At 42.3% G+C, this 12,590-nt stretch overlaps 1 protein-coding gene across 3 annotated transcripts in view; it reads left to right on the top strand.

The window, feature by feature from the left end:
- The window catches only part of LOC144686698 (sodium-driven chloride bicarbonate exchanger-like), a 344,112-nt gene that overhangs the window by 249,982 nt on the left and 81,540 nt on the right, over positions 1-12,590 (top strand). For all 3 annotated transcript variants that reach the window (XM_078552275.1, XM_078552273.1, XM_078552274.1), the window contains 2 exons: positions 4,046-4,291; positions 10,696-10,801. In XM_078552275.1, the coding sequence (XP_078408401.1) occupies positions 4,046-4,291; positions 10,696-10,801 (352 nt within the window). The remainder of the gene's footprint in view (positions 1-4,045; positions 4,292-10,695; positions 10,802-12,590) is intronic.

Consider the following 12,590-nt stretch of genomic DNA (forward strand, 5'->3'; position numbering starts at 1 on the left):
CAGATGTCAGGGCAGCACCTAGAAGAAGTTGTAAGTCTAGAAAAGTTAAGAATTTCTGATCACAAGTTGTTACATGGGTGAACACATTTTGTCACTTTATAATCTGAAAATATATTCACTTTCACTGAATAATGCATAATGGTGTCTTTCAGCTTCATTTACAGGCTTCATGAATCCTCCCCATGCATCCCCCACCAAACCCCCGACTCCCCCTCCACCTTCCCCCTGCCCCACTAGCAGTTCAGCTGCATGCAGCCAGCCTACAAGTGATTCTGGAGGGAGAAGTGTGTGTGTGGCAGTGCCTTTCGGAGCCTCGTGCAAGTACTCTCTCCTACGAATGCGGATCCTTCCTTGGTCACGCTCATCTCAATGTCCTGAACTTTTTCAGTGCTGTCTGCTGGGGTTCTCTTTCAGTTGTCCACCTGAGTTGACCAGCATCTCCACCCACCCACTGATCGCACTGCCATGCAGCACCTCTACCCGTCCAACATGAGGCTCTTTTCAGTTTCAATTTTAGAAGCATGGTGGTCGTTAAGTATGCCTTCAGCTCCCCTGTCCTTTTCACTCCCCCAGTCATCCATGTCTTTTCCCCCATCACTGTTGACCCCCCCAGGCATTACCTTCTACCTCCCCACCATCATCTACCAGCCAGAACCCTTTTCTTTCCGGGATGTCCAGGCGAATGTGCATGTTCACGATCTTCCTGAAAATCTCACCCCCATCCACATTGACCTTCTGGATCTCCTCCTTCCCACCCCCAGGGTCCATGTCTGCCTCCGAGTCCCCACCAACCACCCTCGCTGTCCCTTCTACCACTACTGTCGCACCATCACCCTCCCACCCTACTGGCTCCCTCTCCCCTCTCTCATTCTCACCATTCCATCCTACCATGCTCACCTTCAGTTCACTCCCCAGGAGGCAGTCATTGACTCCACAGACCCCTCTCTTGCATGTTCACCTGGACATCCCCCACTTTCTCCTTCCTCCACCCTAACTCCTTCCTCACCCTGGACTTCTTACCCTGCCTCTGAACTTCCTCCCCCTGGACTCCTTCCCTCCTCCGAACTCCTTCCCCCCTCTGAGCTCCTTCCCTGACACCTTCCTCCCCCATTACACTTACCTCCTCAGGAACCGCATTCTGCACCAATACACCCACCTCACCCCTCGACGCCATTGTTGCTCTCCTCCCAACCTCACCCCTCGACACCAACATTCCCCCCTTTGAACCTCAACCACCCCCCCCTTCGAACCCCAAGCCACCCCCAACCTCACCCCTGCCCGAAACCGTAATTCCACCACCCTCCTTCCCTGCGGTACATCTTCCTCTTCCAGTCAAACCTAGACCTTCCTCTCCCACTCAAAGCTGGACTTTCCACACCCTCGACGTTCATCCGTAGCAGACCTAGGCCAGGACACATGTCCCAAAGCAGACCCCAGACTTCAATGCCCATGATGTGAGCAAGGCCCTAATGGTAAGTCCCGACTTCTGCACATCACATCTGTCAAGGCGTGTTGTGGGTCAGCGTGTTTTCCCGCCGGCGTGGGCAGTAAATTTGATGTGGGGGGATGATTCCAATGAGCATAACTTATAATTCAATGCATAGCAACATAGATATATTATGCAGATATATTAAAATGATATTCCTGACATGCGGCGGCAGGAAAGGTGGCCCGCCCTTGACAGGTGAAGCGGATGATCGCAAGCTTGCTTCACAACGGCGTGAAACTGATTTTTGGTCTTCCTGCCATATTGTCTGCTCACGCCCGTCATGACTCTCGATGCCAACGGGGACAGAAAATTCCAGCCTATGTGTTCTTCGGGCAGTGAAGTTTGTGCAATGTCTCCTTTTAAACTAACATGTCATTGCGGAGCCATCCAGAAACCTGCATTTTTTTTGCAAAAAGAGCTGGTGGACTCGAATGCTGCAAGATCAAAATAAAAGGTCAGATTTTGGGCAGTTAATAGCAAACTATCAGTAGTTGCCTTATTTACCTCTCTAAAACTGACTACAATTTTGGGATGTAACACATGGGCATATTAGCTCAGAAATGCTACAGCCGCGGTTTGTCACTCAGGGCCCGGATGCAACGTGGGCCGTGGTGCCCTCCTCCAGAGCCAGCATTCATGAAATCAGCCAGTATTTCAATTTTCCTGCTCTCATATTATGGTTGGAAACCCCATAAAAAGTTACACCTTGTTTAATTTGGTGAAACTGGATTTTTAATGGAAATGAGATGGTTAAAATTTTCTGAACTTCAAACCTGGTCTTGAAATTTTACATTTGCGGAGTAAAATTGTTAATTAGTAATTATTTTAAACTAAGATTTAGATTTTTTTAAAGCTTTTTTTTCAGAATATTTTAGCTTCTACCTTCATTCCATGTGTATGTCCCAATCTTTAATTTTGCCTATATAAACAATTTTTTCATAATTTCTTTCACAGCTTTTTCATTCATGGTTGGGTGTCTTTGAAAATCCTTTGGACAGCCTGATGACACCATGGCAGCTTCATGCTGAGAATGCCCAGTAAAGAACACTGCAGTCAGTTGCAATGCCATCACATGGAAATAGGGGTAATATTTGAGAGGTCCCTCAGCAAAGCATAATTCATAGCCAGCTGTGAATTCCCTTTCTTCACTGCTGAATGGAAACTCTGCACCGTTATGACAGTTTCCAGCAAAGATCTGTGCAACATATCCACTCTACATGGATTACAACCCTTTTCTATTAAATAAATCCTAGGTTTTATAGATGGGGACCTCATAGTAATTGGGCCTATTCCCAGCTCCCTATATCTTGAGGAATCCGACCTCATTGTAAGCTTGCATGGCCCTGTCACACTGCTGACATGCAGTGATTGTGATGTACTATAGCGGTGCTGCCGTTGGATTGTCTGAACCATTTTTTGTTTCAGGCCTCGTTTGAATGTAACTGGTGAGCTGAAACCAAATGAGTAATGCACTCACTCTCGTCAGTTGTGGAATGGCAGGAAATAGATTGGGACCGAGAAGTCAATCCTGGGGGAGAACAGGAATGGGCTAGTAGTAGACTGCAGTTTTATTGAGAAACCAAAATAATTTCTGTGTCTCTAGTAGAGTGGCCACCTTTAATGACCTCGAAATAGGTTATTTGTATGTAAAAATCTCGAATAGGGTACTAAAAATGACGTAGAATCTCAATTTGCATGGTTTATCAGCCTTTCACCTGAAGCAGGCATGTGTGCTGCTCCCTTATTTATAGACCTGCCTGAAAATTGCATCATGTGAATGTTGGACATCGATGGGCAGCCAAGGTACCTCTCCATTGCTTTCGACTGCTGGCTACTCATTTTTCAGGCAATTGTTGCTGGCCATTTTGCGATTCTGAAGTTGAGGCTTGGACATGTGGCTTATGTCCAAGGATAAAACGTACACAAACGATAACCATTGTGCAGGGCAGCATTTGTCCAGCAGTATATACTAAGAAACTATTGCATGCAATTTTCTTAAATTAATTAAAAACTAATCTGACAATTCCTTCACCAGTTTTGTACTGTTGCTTGACGAAACTAAAAGTTGAGTTATAAAAGTGAACAACTTAAAGTCAAACTTTTCTGTATTAAATAAGGAGTGCATGATATTGTTGATCATTTCTAACTCAGTGTAGTTTTTAAAACGTTTTAAAAATGCAGGAACATTACTTTACAATAGGATAACACTTATGTGACCAGTGTTTATCTAAACTGAATGGTTAACTGAACTTGTAGGATTCTGAGTTGTCCTACCAACATAATTGCTAATTTAGCGATTAAAGCTGTCCCCTGTGGTCTATGTGACGGATGTACATGACTGTATTTTAGTCATATTTACAATTTTTTGTCGATGCAACGTCTCAGGAATATGACTGAAAAAAACTATATATAAGATATTTTTGAATATTTTACAATTGGGAATATAGAGAATATCAAATAGTATTTCGAGTTTTGATTCTTAAATTGTGTGCCGCTTTTGTAGCTACATGTCTGTTAATAACATATCAGTTTTATTGATATTTTTATTTATTACAGAGATTATGGCTTATCCTACCTTTCCCTGAGAACCTGTATTGGACTTTGGACAGCTTTTCTTTGCATAGTTCTCGTTGCTACAGATGCAAGCTCATTGGTCTGCTACATCACCCGGTTCACTGAAGAAGCATTTGCTTCCCTTATTTGCATTATTTTCATCTATGAGGCACTAGAAAAGCTGTATCATCTTGGTGATACATACCCTATCAATATGTACAATCACCTGGAACAGCTGACCCACTATTCGTAAGTATCTGAACCATTCCGTCTTAACGCTTCAAATATAGAATACAAATGCATTCTGCATTGTAAGGATTAAGCCTTCAATTCTCCTAATTTATGTGTGAATCCTTTTACCAACAAAATAAAGTTTTAGCCAAAAGAATTAGCTCAAGAGTTTGATTTTCAGAGCTGTATTAGTTTTAGTGCAAATTATAAATTGTAAATGCAACATTTGTAAGCAAAATTAATGCAATTTTAACTAGTGAAAACATAATTAATAACTAATCAGAGAAAGCAACTTTCAGAGGTAACCTAACAAAAATAATGGTTCTTTTTTGGATTTGTGACTTAAGCTAGGTTGGGAAGTAACTATGCTTATTTGCCATAATGTGTCAACCCATACTATTTAGACTCATTGCTTCTTAATATCTTACTGACAGTAATTAAAATAAACTAAAGTCAGTTTAAATAACTATAAGTTACCTGCCCCTTGCTCAAAACCTGTTACATTTCTAACTTGTCCCAGTCCTGATGAAAGATCATTGACCTGAAACATTAACTCTGGACAGAATTTTGCCTTCGGTTGGCGGGCGGACCCCACCGGCTCAGCGGCGGGCGGGCAGCCAAACTCCACTGCCGAAGTGGGCTCCGCCGCCATTTTAAGTGGGTGGGCCAATTAAGGCCCGCCCAGCGGCCTGCCCGACGAGAAGCGCTATGCGCTTCCTGTGCTGGGGGGGGAGGGATTCTAAGTGCTCAGGGAGATCAGTGAAAGTGTTACAAAGTTAAAAAATAGAAAAATAAAAAAATTATTAACATGTCCCCCTCATGTGACAATGTCACACGAGATGGGACATGTTAATAAATATCACATAAAATTTATTAAAGTTTTTAAAAACGGACATGAAACCTCATCCCACTGGTGGATGAGGTTTCATGTATTATCAGAAGCCCGCTGGGGCTCCTGGCCTGCCTGCCAACCTTAAGGTCCCACCCCCAAATCGCTGACGGGAAAATTCAGGCCTCCGTTTCTCTCTCTATAGATGTTGCCAGATCTGCTGAGTATTTTCAGCATTTTCTGTTTTTATTTCAGATTTCCAGCACCTGCAGTTTTTTTGCTTTTCATTCACTAAAGTTACCTCTCCAGCAAGCAGAATCAGCTTAATTGAAGTAGATTCTATAAAGGATACGTAATGATGACCAAAAGAGATAGTACTATGCTGATCACATCTCAATGGTGCAGCCCCTTGGGATCAAGGATGACTCGCATCCCCTCCAGTTCGATGGGTTCTGAAATGGTGATAAGTCTAATGCACGATCTGTAGATTCGAGGGGGGGGGTGGGGGGGTGGGGGGCGGCTGGGTGGGTGGTCTGTTAGTGCTTTAAAGGTTTGTTTGGTTGTTTGGAAGTTTGTGCGCTCTCTCCAATGTCTCAACTTTGCCTCTGCATATTCCTGACAAAGTCTCTCAATGTGTTCAGTGCCTTCCTGAATGAGCCTTCTCTATTTTAGTTGGTCACAAGCCAGGGCTTCCCATGAGTCAGTGGATATGATGCCGATATTCGGGGAAAGGCAAACTGTGAGAAAGAATGCAGGAGATTGTAGCGGAATATAGATGGGCTAGTGGTGTGGGCAGAAGGATAGCAGATGCAGACCAATTCAGACAAATGACAAGTACTATATTTTGGAAAAAGAAATGTGGGAAAGAAAAATTGGGTGGGAATGTCCTGTGTAGATAGCTAGCTGACATCTTCTAATGGCTGGCCAAAGTAAGCATTGGCACATACCTGGAAGTGAATCATGTACCTCCCTTAGCAGCAAAGACCTATGTCAAAGTGCATCTAATGTAAAAAGACATGAGGATAAATTACATTTGCAGGAATACATCTGATTGTAAAAGGGTTAATACAAATCGCATGTATAATTAAATTAAAGCTGTAGTGTCATTTTGCATACAGATATTTAGCTGCATGATATGAGTGGATCTCACCCTCATTTTGCTGTTAAAATGTTAACAATTGCGTAAAATTCTTCATAAAATTAAAGATTTCTGTCCCATTTGTACTTATATGGAGTAACAGACTTTTGATGACCCCGACATGCAGCCGACGCTTGACTGTTTTGTACCAAAGAAAATTTTGTGAAGTTGTTTTTGGACGAGTTGTCAGAAACTGGAAAGTGATTAAACCAAAGAAATTCAATTCATTCCTCCATTTATATCTTTGGCAGCATTTGTAGTGCACAGTTACGTTCTCTGTCTCAGTCTTTTAGTCGTTCTGTTTTGTATGTATTTATATTTTATACAGAGTACAAATGGAAAGTAGTCAAGAGGTTTGTTATAAGGTTACGCATAATAAGTATTTTTCATCAAAAATTACTCTTCTATTCATATTTTACTTAATTAAAATGTCCTAGGGAGTACTTGGCAGTTTTCCCACAATTATGAAAATCGTTTGACTGACCAGGGCCTTTTTCTGCAATGCTTCTAAAATCCATGCACATGGTCTCTCCTGTATCTGTAAAATTTCCTTCCATGTCTCCAGGATTCTGTATTCTCAGGGTCTCTGAGTAACACTTACTATCTGTGTTGCAGCTTTCTCCTTATTACCTACTACTTCTATTTCCCCCACAAAGTTGCATGATTTCCCTGATTGTCAAAGTCCCAGCCCCATGTGATGAGATTTCTTTATAATTGGTTTCATTTCCATTCATATGCTGAGTCTTGCTTCTTCTAATTTCACCTCAAATTTATCTGCCTCCAATTTTTGCTCCCGGCCTCTATTTTTCTCCATCCCACACCACAGACGGAATTTAATGCCCCTCCCAGATGGTTTGGATGTGGGGGATCAGGCAGGAGGGTGCAGGGCGGAGATTCCACTACCCTCCTACATTCCTCTAATAAAGTCCAGGGCAGGAAAGCTTGCAGACGGCATTCCCACCTGGAGGCCCATTTGAGGCCCTTAAGTGGTTGCTTAAGGGCCTCATCCCGCCGCCACTGGTATTCAACAACTGGTGAGCAGGGGGTTCTCCATCTAGGCCAGCAGACTACCGGAGGGTGGGGTCCCTTGTTCACAGGCACTCTGTGCCTGATCAAATGAGCCAGCATCTGGAAGGGGAGGCTACACAGGAAAGCACACCCTGCCCTTGCTTCCTACCCTCCTCCCCGACCCTTGCTGATGACCCCTCTTTGTGATCCCTGTCCTGCCTACACTCACTCCTCTCCAGGAATCCATTAGCAATCCCTGGTGAAGGTCCCACTGTAGCACTGGAAATGGCCACCACTCCCAGGGTGCTGCTGGTACTGGAAAGTTGCCAGCCTCTAATTGACCAGCATCTCTTGGGTGTGGGATCTCTGCCCTACTCAAGGCTTAATCTGAAGGGAGGCCCAATTCTATCCAGGTAGATGCCTGATTGGAATGTAATAATGTCAGGCCTCCTGGAGAAAAGTGACACAGGGTTCCCACTGGTTCTCCAACTGGCAGTTGAAACTCCCATCACCCACTTTAAATCCTGACTCTCATGTACTTTTGTGTTGCCATGTAGGGTACTGCAGAAATGACTTGGCACCAGTGAATCCCTTAATTGGCAAGCTGGGAAGCCTATACACGGAGAAACAGAAGCTAGCCTTAATACAGTTGACACAGTTGAGTATCCAAAGTACCAGTTTATTTGTTAAGGCTAAGAAAAGTGCCAGTTTAGTACCTGAGCAAAATCACCAGTGGCAGGAACAACAATGTCAAATCGACACACCAGCTGGCAGCCCTAATTTTCATGCCTGTTCACCCCTGCAATTTCTCCAATGGACCTAAAAATCCTGTCCTATTTTCCTCCCCTGGCCTGGTCAGTAAGACTCCCAACCATCCTGTTATTGCCTCCCTGTTGCCACAACTCTCATCATTTCCCTGATTTCTTCTGCTGATCCCACCAAACTCAGGGACTTCCATTTGAAATGTAACAGTTGTATTGGCAGCAGCAGTCACAGGCCCAGTGATGCCCAATTTGAAAGCAGATGGTGCAGTAATGGATATCTCTCCTTCCCCTGTGACCACAAAACCTTAGGTGTGTCAGGTTTTGGTTTAGATTGAGGCCTGACACTAAACTTGTTGCCACATCTTCAGGGTTCTTTGACCCTTTGAATTCAGCTTCCTTATATAGTTCTGCTTCTTCCTTTCCTGGAGATGGTAGGCTCTCTCTTAGTGGTGTTAATACTGCTGGGAGTCTGCCTTACAGAGTAAATGAGATGCAAAGGATAAAGCAACTAGGTTCTTGGCAGTGTCGGGGCAGGAAATCATGCCCTGATCCTCCGACAGCAGATTAAGATAAATCCAACCTATAATCTCTCAAAATTATAAAGTTTCATCTGCAGCACATATAACATAGTTATATGGCTGTGTAAGCTTGAGCAGGAGTAAATGCCGTGACAGCTAAGGAACTAGTCATGATACTGGGCTTAGATTTTTCTTATGAAGGAGTGGGTAGATGGTTGGAATTCCTACCTTTTTATTGCTGAACATCCTATTGTCCTCTTGGATTTCCCACTTAATGAACATTCTACCATTCTTGGATCTCAACAAGTGATGGAAATGAACATCTGGGATTGGTCCATGAGTTAACAGCATCACTGATTCAGAGTCAGAAATAGCTTGAGATTGGGTGACACTGAAAAATGATGTCATTGCCATGACACTCCAGGTTGAATACTTTGCCACTTTTTAAAGAATTGCATTCTCAAGGTAAGATAAGAACATATAAAACAGCATACCCTTGAGCCTGCTCCACCATTCAAAAAGATCATGACTGATCTACAACCTCAACTCCATTTTCCTGCTGGAACCCTGTATCCATTGATTCCCTTAGAATCTAAAAATCTACCAAGTGAGCCTTTGTATCCTCAATGACTGAGCATCCACAATCTTCTAGGGCAGAGAATTCCAAAGATTCACAAACCTTTGAGTGAAGAAATTTCTCCTCATCTCAATCCAAAATGATTGATCCCTTATTCTGAGACTATGTCTCCTAGCTCTAGACAGTTTGCCCAGGGGAAACAGCCTCTCAGCATCTACTCTGTCAACACCTCTCAAAATCTTTTATGTTTCAATGAGATTACCTCTCATTCTTCTAAATTCTGGAGAGTGTCGGACAATTCTACTCAATATCTCCTTATAGGACCACCCTCTTGTGCTAGGAATCAATCTGATTTGCTTTACTTTATGCATTATCAAGAGAGTTGATAAGCAACCTGCTCTCTGATTTTTAGTAATGCTGTTCTGGAAGCCAGCTAATGTTTGAAAGTGACAGGTGCTCACCCATCTTTTTTGCCTTCTGAGGAAGAGCCTTGTTTATCCTTAGCATGTTCCATCATGTGTTTCAGATCAAGATCACTGCATGGGGAATAATCATTGGCATAAACCCATAACCTAACACCCCATGGCACAATTCACGACCTTATAAGTGAACTGTACAACTCGGCAATGCCTATGTATTTATTCCTAATCTGTTACTTTTGCATTTATTATTTATCACAACAACTCATTTTGTCCATGAGATTTTTTTCCAATCAGGAGTGTTACCTGTCACTGTATTATGAATCAAATTTCATACTAGCTTCTCTGCCCTGGATTTTGCTGTGGCTAGTTGGTTTCTTTCTTCTTCTTAGCTGAGTTGCAGGTATTTCCGCTTTTATGAACCATTGCTGTTGGGTACATAGTTAGTCAGTATCACTTGGGTAAAGAAAAACCACATCAAGATTTTTCCAGTACAGCATTTACAAGACACAGTCATACAGTAGTATAGGTAGAAGGCACATTATTTCCATGCAAAGAATTTTATTTTTATTGAAATGCAGAAATGAATGCATAACATTTGAAGATTGGCAGGTCACTTAGGATACTGATTTATAAAAGGATACCTCTCACTGAAACAAAAGAAAAATACAGTGAATTATGGAAATCTGAAATAAAAACAGAAAATGCTTCAAAACATAGCAGGTCAAGCCGCATCTTTGAAAAGAGAAATAGTTGATGTTTCAGGACAATGACTTTTCATCAGAGCTACCACTTATTTTGCAAAAACTGAATGTGATTTAGGTCAGAGTGATTGGAAGGGCAGTCATTGTCCACAAAGTAGAAATGATTTGGTACTGAATTCCTAAATAAAAGCTGAACCTAAGTACCTTTATATGTAAAAACTGGTAAATACCTTAAACGGATGCAGCATTGAGATGTTGATATTGCTCTTGTAGCATTGATCTTTGGTGAAACTTTATGTATTAATAGTAATAAAATGCTAGATAGGCAGTCTTACACTAAGGTTGGACCAGTTTCTGACTGCATCAGTAGTAACAATGACGAAAATAGTCATATTGGTTTTGTAATGTTCATGTGACTTATATAATTTATTCTAATTTTGCTCTTGGTAAATACATATATTACAGATGCATTTGTGTAGAACCACAAAACCCAAGCAATAAAACTTTGCAGTACTGGAATAACCTCAATGTCACAGCAACAGAAATTCCATGGGGAAATATGACTCTGTCTGTAAGTTTGAATTGAAGCCACCTATGTCAGATGTAGTAGTGTGTGAGAACATTTTGTGAAGCCAGAAGGAAAATGTTTCTTGAGTATTGCTGAGAAAAGAGACATGTCGAAACTTTTCGTCTTGCACTCATCAGAACATTTAGCAAAGATGCCAATATAAGGGGAAAACAACAATTTATACTGTATGAGAAGAGAGTGCTGATTGGTTGACAAGTGGACTCTGGTAGAGGTGTTGCCATGGACAATACACCAATTGACGGTGACTGACAGTTAACTGCCAAGCATTGTTCGAAATTTAAACCAGGCAGCTTGACCCTGACTGGTCAAGGCATTGCCCTGAGGAATGAGTCAGCAAATGGCTTTCACTTATTTTGTTTAGCTGAAACAGGCAAAAAGTTCTGTCTGCAAAGAACAGGGCCCTGTGTATTAATATATATAGCTTCCAATACACGCAAGTGTGCCACACTGCAATCCTGACTGACAATCTTAACTTGGTTGTCGGTGTAATTCTGAGGATTATCCAGCAAATGTTGTTCAATCATGGGATCACATCTAATGTTGGACACTGTGTTTTGAGTATTGCAAGCATGGGCTGGTTGGGTAGGGCCTATACCTTGCCCGCTGTGAACACCGGCTGGGTCATGCTGCTTGTTACGATCTGCCAGTCTTTGAGACGCATGGCCTACATACCTAGCATCACACTGGCACTGAAATTCATACAGCACATTACTCATTTGTGTGATAGGCAGTACGTCTTTTTGGCTTGACAGCAGCATCCTGTTAGTGACGAATACCACTCGTGTTGCTACTGCACAGTAGCAGCATGAAACAGCTAGCTTTAGCTGTAGCTCAAATTTTTGAGGTACGTTGCCCTTCCAGGGTAACCTGAGGTATACTGGGCACTTTTCAGGACCGAAAGTGACAGTCTTAAGTCTGTTCGTGAGTTTGTATGATATATAGCATGAAATGATTTGATTGAGCTAGCCATTATATTCCCTGTCTCTTTTTTCAGCAATACTCAAGTCCTGTACTACTAACGACTAATTGTGCTTTTTCAAAATATGTTTTATATAGAAAAACTGTGTATATTAAAATGTAAAAAAATCAGTTATGCCAATATGAAAATTCTAATCCAAAGCATTCAGGGTAATGAGTTTAATGGCACACAATTATCCAGAATTTAGCATTCAGGTAGTCTACTTTTCACTTTGCAAGTACAAGCAAATGATTTGTATGCTAGTCCAACTTGTAACAGGAAACAAGGAGCTGAATTTCATTTCTGGGGTCAGGAACTGACGTCAGGTGAATTCCTGGGTCCAGTCCGGTGCCACGTTGGGTGTCAGATGCATGACGCGCTTTTTGGCGAGCTGGTCAATTAGTGGCCAGTGTACACCTTCCAGCAATGACACATCAGCAGCCCCACTGCCATAGGTGGGAGCTGCCAACGTAGGTGGGGAGAATGAGAGGGTGCCTCAAAATGTTGGTGCTCCCTGTTTCATTGTGTAGCCAGGGTCTGATGGGTGTTTTGGGGATTGTCTATTCTCCCAAAGTATGCTGCTCAAGTCTGTAGTTTCCCAAAACTATTGCTCTTTATTCACAGCAAGTGTTTACACATTTGGACCTCTACAGGAGGTTGGAGCTTCTCCTCCTTCCAGATCCCTCTTACTTCTCAGTCATGTGATCTGACATCATTATTACATCATCACCATGTATGCCTCTGATGTTAACTCTTTACACTCTCTGAAGAGATTTTAAAAATTTTGAACATTAAAAAGGCCACAGCTACCAG

This window comes from Cetorhinus maximus, chromosome 11, assembly GCF_964194155.1.
Source record: "Cetorhinus maximus chromosome 11, sCetMax3.hap1.1, whole genome shotgun sequence".
In the NCBI taxonomy this organism is placed as follows: domain Eukaryota; kingdom Metazoa; phylum Chordata; class Chondrichthyes; order Lamniformes; family Cetorhinidae; genus Cetorhinus; species Cetorhinus maximus.